This window comes from Manis pentadactyla, chromosome 12, assembly GCF_030020395.1.
Source record: "Manis pentadactyla isolate mManPen7 chromosome 12, mManPen7.hap1, whole genome shotgun sequence".
NCBI lineage: Eukaryota > Metazoa > Chordata > Mammalia > Pholidota > Manidae > Manis > Manis pentadactyla.
The window spans coordinates 43,957,131-43,969,889 of NC_080030.1; the positions used below are offsets into that span (position 1 = coordinate 43,957,131).

The 12,759-nt window shown below is 35.6% G+C and overlaps 1 protein-coding gene across 4 annotated transcripts in view; it reads right to left on the reverse strand.

Moving 5' to 3' along the window:
* The window catches only part of TAB2 (TGF-beta activated kinase 1 (MAP3K7) binding protein 2), a 79,147-nt gene that overhangs the window by 20,605 nt on the left and 45,783 nt on the right, over nucleotides 1-12,759 (reverse strand). For all 4 annotated transcript variants that reach the window (XM_036906924.2, XM_036906925.2, XM_036906926.2 and 1 more), the window contains one exon: nucleotides 5,082-6,582. In XM_036906924.2, the coding sequence (XP_036762819.2) occupies nucleotides 5,082-6,582 (1,501 nt within the window). The remainder of the gene's footprint in view (nucleotides 1-5,081; nucleotides 6,583-12,759) is intronic.

The following is a 12,759-nucleotide window of genomic DNA, read 5'->3' on the forward strand; positions in this document are numbered from 1 at the left end:
TTCCAATCAGCAGATGCATAAAGTCAAAATGTAAATTAAAAAATATCAACTATTTTCAATTATATTTCCTTTCAAAATGAGTATCTAGCTCCCTTAATTTTTATTAAATCTTGTTAAATAGGAAGCTGTTATGATTTGGAGGAAGCACTAGTGAAAAATGACAGAAAGCAATACAAAGTCCAAGAAGCTAATTTTCATCTCTTAATTTTTCTATTTGTAATTGTTTAGGTTCAAACTAAAGGCAACTGTTTAACAATATGATAGGATCATAAATATAACTGGGAAAAAGTATTAAAGAATCATTAAAAATGCCTGACTTCATATATATGTAATTAAAAAACAAACAAACAATGAAGTCCACCAGCTAGATCAACACCATAGAAGGATTTCTGTAGAGATGATAGAGAATGGGAAATCATACTTGGCAGCAATGTTAGTTTGGTAAAAGCCTTTGGCTATTATAATAAAATACAGAAAGGAGGTCCTTTTCCTGTAGTGCCCACACCCACCCCCCTCCAACCAACCTCCATGACAATTGGTTTGGAAAAACTAAAATATGTGTTCTCCATACCTATAGATATTGTCAGTGTTATGGAAATGCATACTTCTATGAATGGGAGTGGACACCAGAAAGTCTCAGAATACAGTCAATAATAAAGTATTTATTGGTACTTTTTCAGAAGTTAGGTAGAGTTAGGTGATACGAGTCAAGGGAAACACTTTTTTTTTATAACAACCTGGCTAGTAACTGTACTACTGGCATTTCACTTCATTATTTGTTCTTCTTAGCAGGGAAAGTAAGATTCTTCTTATCTATAGACTTTGAATTGTTATTTCTCTCTAACATGAATTTGTTTTTTATATTTGGCACTCATTTTTGTCTCTGATTCCTAAAGTACTTTAAAGCTCAAGTGTAATTTATTTCCTTTAGCAAAAGTGGTGGTGGTAGACTTGATGCTGAGATGGGCAGGGTCTCAGTGGACACTTCATAAACTTACCTCCTCTTCTTCTGCTCATTTTTATAGTAGAAGGCATGTCAAACAATGTATCTTTCATAAATTCTCATTTTTGAAATTTTTTATTATAGTATTTTTAGACTTCAACTATCAGGTGAAATATAAACAAAAAATAATACATTTTGGTTAGCATATTTGTTTATGTATGTTCTCTCAACTTGAGAAAAGTATTTTCCTATGATTCTAGTACCTGGCTCAACTTATTTTTCTACTCTCAAACAATGTGTTCCAGGAGCTTTACAAAGATCAATTTCACTACAGGAGGCAGATATTTCTTTTCTATTTATTACCCATACCACATAAATTAGAGTGTTATCAGTTACTATTCAGGTCATTTCATTTAATACTTCATTGAGTGCTGTGTAAATTGTAAAGTATCACACAGGTAAGATAACACCATAAAGATGTATTCTGAGAAAAGAACAATTCTTTGATTTGATTAGAACCACCAGATCAGGTTCTGTCACTGGATGACACACAAATCTGGGTCAATATCAGTTCCATAGTAAACTAAAGGAAATGGAAGGTTGGAGGACAGCACCTGCCCCCATACTGTGTGCACAGACAAAGATAATACAAGGTATAGTCATACAATGCTATGAAATCTCACATGTATGAGGGACGTTTAAAGAAAATATCATGGTTGTTACAGCTGTCTGGGGGCTGTTAGCGAAAAGAAGGAATGTGAGTGGCAGATTATGGAGAACCTGCTTCTTTGTAGGCTTTGAACTCTCAAATGGAGAGCCTTCACTTAGTAACACGTTTTTTTTTACCTCCAGATGACTGTAGAAGGTGCTGCCTACACCTATCCGGGTATTACTTTATTGTTTCAAGTTATTTCTAGTTCTATTTATGTACTGTGATTTCTTTCTCTATAGTTGCCTGTTTTCATTTTATTTTTATTATCTTTTAGCTTCAAGCTTCTCAAATGAAGGCACACATGGCCCAACAGTGGTGTACCGGGGGTTACATTAAACTACAAAGATAGACTTGAAGCATCTTTCCAGAGGGTTTATTTTGAAAATCTGGGAAGACATTATAGTGTTGTGGTTAAGAGCAAGGGTTTGCTGTCAACTTCCTAGGCAGAATCTTGACTCTGCCACTTGTCCTTTGGCAAGATAATTACCTATCTGTTCCTAAGTATCTTGAACTGAATATGAGAATAATGCTAGTGCCTATTTTATAGTTGAATGTGAGAACTAAATGGGCATTCAGAACAGTGCATAGCACCTGGTAAGCTTTCAGCAGGTATTAGTTGTTATGTATCTTAATATTAGAATATTCATTTTTCCCACCTTGAGCAAATATAAGCAAGCACTGAGAGAGAAAAAAAATTCTCAGGTAGGGGCTTAGGGAGACCAGGGACAGTCTCACTTAAAGGTGACCTTTTAATTGAAGACCTGAAGTAGGTGAGGGAGTTAACTGTGTATTGAGAGGATTTTAGACACAGGGTACAAAGATGATAAGGTATGCTTCTGTGTTTAAGGAATAGCAAGAAGGCATAGGGCTGGAACAGAGTGAGTGAGGTGGTGAATAAAAAGAAGAGATGGGGACGGGCAGTGGATCACACAAGACTTTGTAGCTTTTACTCTGAATCAAATAGACAGTCATCACGTGCAGAGGAGTGATTATGATCTGACATTTTTTGTAATCGTATCTCTCTGGCTACTGAGTTGAAAGAAGACCACAAGGAGGCAAGTGTGAAAGCAGGTAGGCTACTGCAACAATCCATTTGAAAAATGATGGTGGCTCAGACCAGAGTAGAGAACATGGGGCTGGGAAGGATGAGAAAGAATTCTTGATATCCTTTGAAGGTTAGAGTTGACACTAGGATTTAGTGTTAAATTAGATGTGAAATACAAAAGAAAGGAGTCAAGGATGTTCTGAAATTTCTGGCCTAACTATTAAAAAAATTAAGTAGCAATTAACTAAGATGGGAAGACTGATCACAGAAAGAGTTAGGTTGGGAGGAATGTCAAAAGCTTTTTCAGACACGGTAAACCTAAGATACCTGAGAAACAGCCAAGTGGAGATGTTAAATAGTTAAATAAACGGGTTTGAAATTCAAGGAGTAAGTCCAGGTTAGAGTTACAGATTTGGGAATCATTAGCATATAGTGATATTTAAAGTCATGAGGTTGAGTGACATCATCTAGGGAATAATACAGACAGAAAGGAGAAGAGGCCCAAGGACTGAGCTTTGAGGCTTTAATCTCACTTCTTTAAACTAAGAGTAAAAACAGAGGATGAGGGGTAGAGAGATGAGGAAAAATCAGCAAAGAATAAAGGAAGAGGTGGAAATTAAGAGTGTAGTATACTAGAAGTCAAATGAACAAAATGTTTCAGAGACAAAGAGGATGCTGGCTGTGGCAAATGCTGCTGACATACAGATGAAGGAAGATGCAGGCTCGAAGACCACTGGGTTTAGTACCACTGCTGGCACACATGACCTGAAAGAGCAAGCAGTTCTGTTTGACTGTAGTGGGAAAAACCCTGACTGGAGTAGATTCAGGAGAAAAGGGGTAAAAAAAACTGGAGATAACAAGCTTAAGTAGCATTTTATTTTCATGCTCTAGCTAAATATTAATATCTATGCCTACTTCAAGTGAAAATTCCTCTTATCAAATCTTCATAAAAAATTTACTTTTCATTTAAGAATTAGTAACTATTCAGACATAGGAGAGGAGAAGAAAAGGAGGTTTTGGGTAAGAATAGGAATTAAATATCAGTGGAATAAATAATGATACTTTAAATTCATATACTGTTGAAACTAAACAAAAATGGTTCCAGTTAGTCAAGACAAATTTAAAAAAGTTTTAGCACAATTTCTAGTGCAACCAGAATCACCCATAAACTTTTAAACACACATGTATATGCACGCACAGGCATGCAAAGACACACCTAAGCTTTGCCAGAGACTCTAATGAGCAAGTTTGGGCTGTGGCCTGGGCATCTGAAAGCACCTCAGCCCAGCATGGGATGAGAATCACTAGAATGTAACTGCTTAGAACATAAGATCAGCCAAAAAAAAAAAATTAGGATCCTCTAAGAAACTCAACAGTAAAATCACTATTTCTTTATAAATTTAAAAAAGGACAAATGGTTCTAGTAGTAGAAGGGGGCTATATGTTGCATGAGGGTGATGACATAGTATTTTCCAACCTATGATACTTGGAACAATTAACTGGAGATACAAAAATGAGTAAGATATGTTGTTACTCTAAGGGACTCCCAGCTAATCTACAAACTTGCACCGAAAATATCAAAGAAAACAAACACTAATCCTCCACTTTCTCATTCGAACGAATTCAACAGTTTCCTACTGAAGATTAAGTAATTTAAGAGGTCAGATAAAATGGTATGACAGAAATTATCTCTACTTGAATTAATACAGACATAATTTAGTACTATGCCAATATCAACTAGTCTGTTTCAGAAAATGATAATCAAGTAAGACAGGTTTAAAACTAGTTGTTATTCAGAATTCCAAATAAAATGAAAGGTTGCATTAATTGATGTTTAAGAGGGGCTGAAAGAGACAATAAGGAATATGATTCAAATTTCTTAAGGTTAAATTATTCTCAGATTCATAGCAATTTAGACTTTGATGTAAAGCAAGACTAATAATATACTAGAAAATGAATTCTCTATTTAGTAGCGAATATTTAATAGAGAATTCCCTTGGTTGAAGGCAGATTTATTATATTAGTCCACTAATCTCTTCTTAAAATGTGTTTTTATAAAATCCTTTTTGCCGTTAATTTTAAAGGGAAAGTCAGGTTCACCACAAAGGAGTAACTGAAAAAGTGTTATAAACGTTAAGAAAACAAACCAGAGCTGATTATTCTCAAGAGCTGATAACTCTATCATTCAAACTTCAAGTTATACAATAATAAACTTGAAATTAAAAATTTGTATGAGTACTCTCAAAGGTTCTTAAGATAGTATTATTTGGGCCAACATTTAAAAGATGAAAACAATAATGCTAAAACCCATTTCTGCAGTGAAATCAAATGTGCACCAATAAGCCTCACATGAAAAATGATCCCACCTTTGGTATTATTACCTTGAGTGTAGGCAGCATCATCAGATCCCATACTCAACTTCCGTGCTTCACTTATTCTATCCACATGTGCTAAAGCAGGGTCCGTGAGGTGCTGAATATTCTCTGTCTCTACATAATGATCAGGATGGTTTAGAAGATTTGTAAGTTCAAAGGTAGGGGACACCACCCCTGGTGAAACTGCAGGGGGTTTATTGGGAGAAACTGTAATTTTGAAAGTGTATTTTGTGTTGGGTTGAGTGACCACCACTCGAGGAGAAGTTGCAGAGTTGTTGCCTATTGTTCGACTTTTGGGAGGGTGGTGATGAATAAAGGCAGGACCCATGCTGACTTGCCCAGACATATTCCTGGAGGCAGCAGAAGCGCCAGAGTTTGTGGATATGAAGAGGGTGGGTTGATTCCGCATGACCTGTTCATCTCCTGTGGTGGCATTTGCTGAAATATAGACCTTAGGCTGACTACGGGACATCAACTCATCAGTATTTGGGGGGCTGGCAGCTATGTAAACAGTGGGCTGATTTCTATTTAAGGCCTGGCTGTTGACGGAAGAGGAACTGCTGGAGGTTCGAGGACCGGAAGACCGCAGTTTTGAAGAATTGTTTCTTTGTGGAGGTTCAAGTTTGATTTCAATCTGGTTTTTTCGAGGTCCTGTTGAAATATTCTGAATGTTATATTGACTATGGGCAGGAGACTGTGAGCTACCAGATGAATGAATTGTTGGTGGTTGTGGAGTGGTAGGTGAACTGATGGGCATGTAGACATGAGAGGTCTGGTGGCCTTGCTGATTTGGCTGCTGGGCTGAGGTATGTGACAGAGGATTAGATGCAGGGTATGTAGTCCAGGGTCCAGGATGTGAAGGCTGATAAACCTGTTGAGCATTCATGGGATTAAACTGGGATACCCAGCCAGAATGCTGCTGTGTCTGTCGAGTTGTACCACTCGGAGATGTAATGTAAGGCCTAATATAGATAGAATTTCCCTGTGGACTGTTAAGTACGGGTGGAGGTACACCATGTATGTGCAAAGATGTCGGAGTATTACGACCAGTCTGGATATTTGGGGCTAAAGTTACCATAATGGGATTAAATCTGGGAGTTTGTTGAGAAAAGTTAGATGTTCCTTTGCTGCCTAAGTGAAATCCAAGATGTGGTGCTGAATTTGAAGCACCAGATGTACTGGACATTCCAAAAACGTTAAAGCCTTGAGGAACTTGAGCTGGTGCTGTCTGCGGCTCCTGCTGAAATAGTTCATTGTTGGACTGACCGCCTTGAAGCTGTCCATCACTAATGCTGTGCGTTAGAGTCCTACTTCCATTCATTCTATTTCCTTCTCTTCCATGGTGATAAACATTCTGTGACTGCAAGTCCAAGTTTAGGGAAGTCATGTGATTGCGAAGACCTGAAATTCCAGAATCATCCGAAAAATTCAAGTCTCCTTCACCATAAAGATACCTTGTACTCTCCTGAGAGAGAACTGCACAGCAGGCATCCAGGTTATTATTATTCTATAAAACAAAATAAAAACAGCTTGATATTAACAACCAGAAGCTAATACTTATATTTTCATCACTTCTAAAATACTATGTTATTATCAAATGATTAGTCAATACAATCATAACAGATGTATTTTAACTTTTTTTGAGAATTTTTTATGCAAATGGTTAGAATTTAAAATCCTGACTACTAATGTAAGAAAAAATTCTCTAGCAATAGTTAAAAATGAATGAAGTCATCATTCTGTTTTAGAAGCTATTTTATAGTAAAATGGATTCATGCAAATACAGTAAAGTTACAATCTAAATAAAAATGTAATTTGATGTTGAACAAATATAACCATTCAACTTAAGCATTCACTACTGTTTAATATTTTGTACGTTCAAGTGCTATATAGATCCTTTTTTATAATGACTTTTTTCACTATTTGCAGATGACACATATTATACATAGAAAAGCCTAAAGACCCCACACAAAACTATTGGAATAATTGAATTCAGCAAAGTTGCACGATACAAAATTAATATGCAGAAATCTGTCACATTCCAATATAGTAACAACGAATTAGCAGGAGAAATCAGGAAAACAACTCCATTTAAAATTGCATCAAAAAGAATAAAATACTTCGGAATATAGCTAACCAAGGAGGTGAAAGACTTTTACTCTGAAAACTACATAGGATACTCAATGAGAGAAGTTAAAGACACCAATAAATGGAAATCTATCCTGTGTTCATGGATAGGAAGAATTAATATAGTCAAAATGGCCATCGTGCCTAAAGCAGTTTATAGATTCAATGCAATCCCTATCAAAATACCAACAGCATTCTTCAATGAACTAGAACAAATAGTTCTGAAATTCATATGGAACTACAAAAGATCCTGAATAGCTGAAGTAATCCTGAGAAAGAAGAACAAAGCTGGAGGATTACACTCCCTGACTTCAAGCTCTACTACAAAACCATAGTAATCAAAACAGTTTGGTACTGGCATAAGGACAGACCCACAGATCGATGGAACAGAATAGAGAGACCAGATATAAACCCACAGATATATGGCCAATTAATATACGATGAAGGAGCCACAAATATACAATGGGAAAAAGACAGTCTCTTCAACAACTGGTGCTGGGAAAACTGGAAAACTACATGTAAGAGAATGAAACTGGATTATTGTTTAATCCCATAACACAAAAGTGAACTTGAAATGGATCAAAAACCTGAATGTAATTCATGAAACCATAAAACTCTTAGAAGAAAACATAGGCAAAAATCTCCTGAATGTAAACATGAGCAACTTTTTCCTGAACACATCTCCTCAGGCATGGGAAACAAAATAAAAAATGAACAAGTGGGACTACATCAAACTAAAAAGCTTCTGTACAGCAAAGGACACCATCAGCAGAACAAAAAAGGCATCCAATTGTAGGGGAGAATATATTCATAAATGACTTATACAATAAGGGCTTAACATCCAAAATATATAAAGAACTTATACACCTCAACACCCGAAAAACAAATGACCTTATTAAAAAATGGGCAGAGGATATGAACACACACTTCTCCAAAGAAGAAATACGGATGGCCAACAGGCACAAAAAGAGATACCCTACATTGCTAATCATCAGGGAAATGCAAATCAAAACCATAATAAGATATCACCTCACACCAGTTAGGATGGCCACTGTCCAAAAGACAAGAAGTAACAATGCTGGCGAGGATGCAGAGAAAGGGGAACTCTCCTACACTGTAGGTGGGAATGTAAATGGTACAACCATTGTGGAAAGCAATATGGAAGTTCCTCAAAAAACTAAAAATAGAAATACCATTTGGCCCAATAATTCCATTCCTAGGAATTTACCAGAAGAAAACAAGATCCCTGATTCAAAAAGCCATGCACCCCCATGTTTATTGATGCACAGTATACAATAGCCAAGATATGGAAGCAACCTAAGTGTTCAACAGATGAATGAATAAAGATGTGGTACATATACACAATGGAGTATTATCCAGCCATATTAGCCATAGAAAGAAAAGAAATACCCCCATTTGCAACACCATGGATGGACCTAGATGGTATTGGTATTATGCTCAGTGAAATAAGCCAGGAAGATCAAATACCAAATAATTTCACTAATTTTTGGAGTACAAAAACAAAGCAGTAGACAAAATAGCAGTAGACTCATAGACACCGTGAAGGGACTAGTGGTTACCAAAAGCAGTTATGGGGGGAGGGGAAGTGGATTAAGGGGCATGATAATTCACAATCACAATATAGGCTGATCACAGGGATGGTAGTGCAGTACGGAGAATACAGTTAATGATTCTGTAACATCTTACTACACTGATGGATAGTTATTGCACTGGAGGGGGTGAGGGCTTGATAAGATAATATGGGTGAATGCTGAACCACTGTGTTGTGTATTTGAAACCATCATAAAAACATCAACGATACTTCAATAAAAATAACTAATGACCTTTTAAAACATTTATTTCTAGTATTTAAATAAAAAAGTTCTCAAATTCATAACAAAGTCAATTTCTTACATGCTTCCTCTTGTGTGAAAAAATGAACTAAAAGCTCAAGATTGCCTCTAGATGTAACTGAGTTCATACCTCTGCCTTAAGATAGCACCATAAAAATCAACTCCAGTGAAATGAAACAAAACAAAAAAGCAACCAGATTGTTATTGAAGAATCCTCAAAAGAGACTAATCACTACTCATAAATCATCCATAAAAATATTTACTGACCACCTACAATACACACAGTATGCTGTTTGAGACGTGGAAGAATCAATAACATTTAAAACCAAATTTTTCCTAGAAGAGTTTGCAACTAGACAAACCATGGATTTATGAAAAGGTAACATTATTAAAACACTCGGTATGTGCCAAATAGTAAGTGGTATTGAAGTTCAACAGCGAGTTAATATTTTGTAGGCTAATGTAGAAAGCACTGTGTTAATGAAGGAGATGCAGTCTGATGGGTTTCATTTACATAGTCTATGTGGAACTTGGGATGAGAAAAAAGAATTCTTGGTGAAGGAAATGACATGAGTAAAGAAAGACATAAATTTGATAGTGAGTAAAAGGATGTGCTAAACAAGGTGACAAACAAATCTGGCTGGAGTTAAAGGTCTGTACTGGAAATTTTGTGGAACAAATTGTCAGAAAAGCAGATTGGGATTAAATATTGAGGATTTTGAAAAATGAGTCACACTGCAATTTGGACATTAGGCAATGGGGAGAGCCACTGAATGTAAATAAACAGAGAAGTGAAGACACAAGGGGTGATTTGGGAAGGTAAGTCTGTTGATAAACTTAGCTGAAAGGAAAGGAAAATCTTTTTGACAAGAAGACCAGTTCAGGAGGCATGAAATAATAAACTATTTGATAGTGGAAACACATTACGGAAGACTAGAAATAAATATTCAACATGATTTGGCTATGAAAGAGGGAGAGCATTCAAAGAGGACTAGAGATTAGGAGCCTGACAGGAGACAGTTTTAGACATAAAAAAGATGAATAACTCCTTTAAAATTTCTATAAGCAGTTTTATATCAGATAACAATCTTACTAGAGAAAACTGAACTAAAAAGGGCATCTTGAAGTCTTGTTGAGAAATAACAGTCCAGAGTTTGAACAGGTGATGCAAAAGGTTAGGGAGCAAGGTTTGATTTTCCCTCCCCAAACCACCAGTTCAAATCTCTCATGCTGTAAAAATTCTTTCACCCATTTCAGAGGATGTTATATATCTGAATTGATAGGTATTCTTCAAAGAGAATTAAAAAACTCATCACAATCTTTGTCAACTGACTACTCCTTAATACAGTTAGACCCTATCTTTTGCCAAACCTAACTTGGTGCTTTTGCTTCAAGCTAATGTTATTGGTATTGGCAGTAAATTCTTCTTCCTTCTAAACCAAAGCTCACAAAGACTCCATGTTCTTTTCTTCTCATCTCCTCTCTGCCAACATTCTCAAACTAAATGCATATTCCCTACCAAATCCAATACCACACTTCCTTTTTAAAAGCTGATACTCAAACATCTGTAAAATCTTCTTTAATTCTTGTAACCTCTCAAGAATCCCTTAAATCCTTTTATTTAATGTGTTCTAGTCCTAGGTATGTCATAACTCACATGCCCTTATGTTATTTACCCTCTACAGATAACACATTCTTATTAGCAAAACTATAAAAGTTGTTGCAGGGATTTTATAAGGCTTCAGTAGGAAAATAAGGAACATACTTTTTATTAAATTTTTTATCTTAGAATATTTTAAACATATACAAAAAGAGAGAGTAAATATGACAAACTCCCCCTACATTCATCATCCATCATTAACAACACCAATGTATGGCAAATCTTTTTTCATCCAATGTGTAAGCCCCAGCTACTCTCCTACTAAGCTAGATCAAATCTCAGATATTAGTTCATTTTTATTTGTAAATATTTTAGTATGTATTTTTAAAGATACAGGGATTTAATGCTGTAACACCTTTCTACATTGATAGCACACGAAAGGGGGTGAGGATTTAATAAATGGGAATTGCTGAACCACTGTTTTGTACATTTGAAACCAACAGAAGATTGTATATCAACAATGCCTCAAATAAAAAAAATGGGGATTTAAAAAAACCCAGTGCCATTATCATATCTTAAAATAATCAATACTTAATATCACTTAATATCTAAATAAAGTCTCCTGACTGTCTCTTAAATTATTTAGTTTAAATAAGGATCTGTCTAAGCAAGTTCCCATATTTTGTTTTGTCAATATGCCTCTTAGGTTTCTTAAAATAATTAACTCTCACCTTTAAAAAAATGTTCTAGCCATTTGCTGAAACACTTCATCATTTGTCCAATAGCATTTCCCATCTGGATTGGCTGGCTACATCCTGTGGTGCCAATGTCCCCTGTATTTCTTTGTAAATTAGTAATTATAACTATAGGTGTGGGCTGGTTCATGTACGAATTTTTGGCAAGACCTGTGTAGGGTCTATTTCTTAATTGGATCACATAAAGAGGCACAATAATGTCTGCCCATCTTTTTGTGATCTTAAAGCTGATTCGAGGATTCTTATGTTGGCAACTTGATCCTGCTCATGAATTTTAGCAGCTACTGATGATCACTGTTTAGAAACTAGTTCATTAGGGGCTGCAAAAATGGTGACAATGGTAATATCCCAATTATAAGATACCTTCTTTATGTATCAGCTGCAATTTTTCCTCAAAGAACTTGCTCTAATTATTTGATACTCTGCACAGAGGCAGGTTTTCTCTTTACTAGTTTTTAGAATAATGACCCAACAACCTTCAGAGTGCCTAAGATTTATTTTTAGTATCATTATAAACTCCTGTATCTTTAATATTTTGATGTATGTCAATTGATTGTGGGCATTATATCCTATCTTTAGGCTAATAGGAATGACTTCAAGTTGGCTCCTGGGTACGTATGACATGAACTTAGGAGTCTTTCATAGCTTCCTTGCTTTTTGATATGACAAGATGTCCAAGATCATCTTGTACTCTTTCCATGCCAGCTCCAGAATCAGCTATTTCTCAAGGAAATCCTAGTTACTTTTAAAGGGAAACTGTAGAAGAATCCCTCTAAGTGTATCAAAAGGGATGAGAGGAGTTTTTAAAAGGCTGAAAATCATTGTTTTGCATATATACAAATTTGCATTCTCTTCAAAACTACAAGAGCCTTAATCTATTTCCATCCCTATTTCATTTTTTCCCAAGCTTCTTGCATAGACACGGAGATTAGAGATAGTATTAAATAGACACTATGACCATTCTTCTCAAACTCTGACTCATTCACTCCTTCAACCAATATTTACTGAGTGTCCACTAGGTAAACAGAAAGGAATACAATCATTGCTCTGAGGATCTCATGATCCAGTGGAGAAGATTAATGTATACCCAAATAAATATAATGCAGAATGATAGGTGCTTTGATAGGAATATGGATAAGGACTATGAGTGGAGGTCATCTGAGAAGGCTTCAATTAAGGATATGGTAATTAAAAACTAGGTTTTACATATACTGAATAAATAATACTTAGAGTATTACTCTGAAAAAAATAGTAATTTTAAACTTACAATTGTCACACAGATATTAAAAAAGTGAAAAACTCAGAAAAAGAAAAAAGTGCTAACTATGCAATAATTTTATACTATTCTA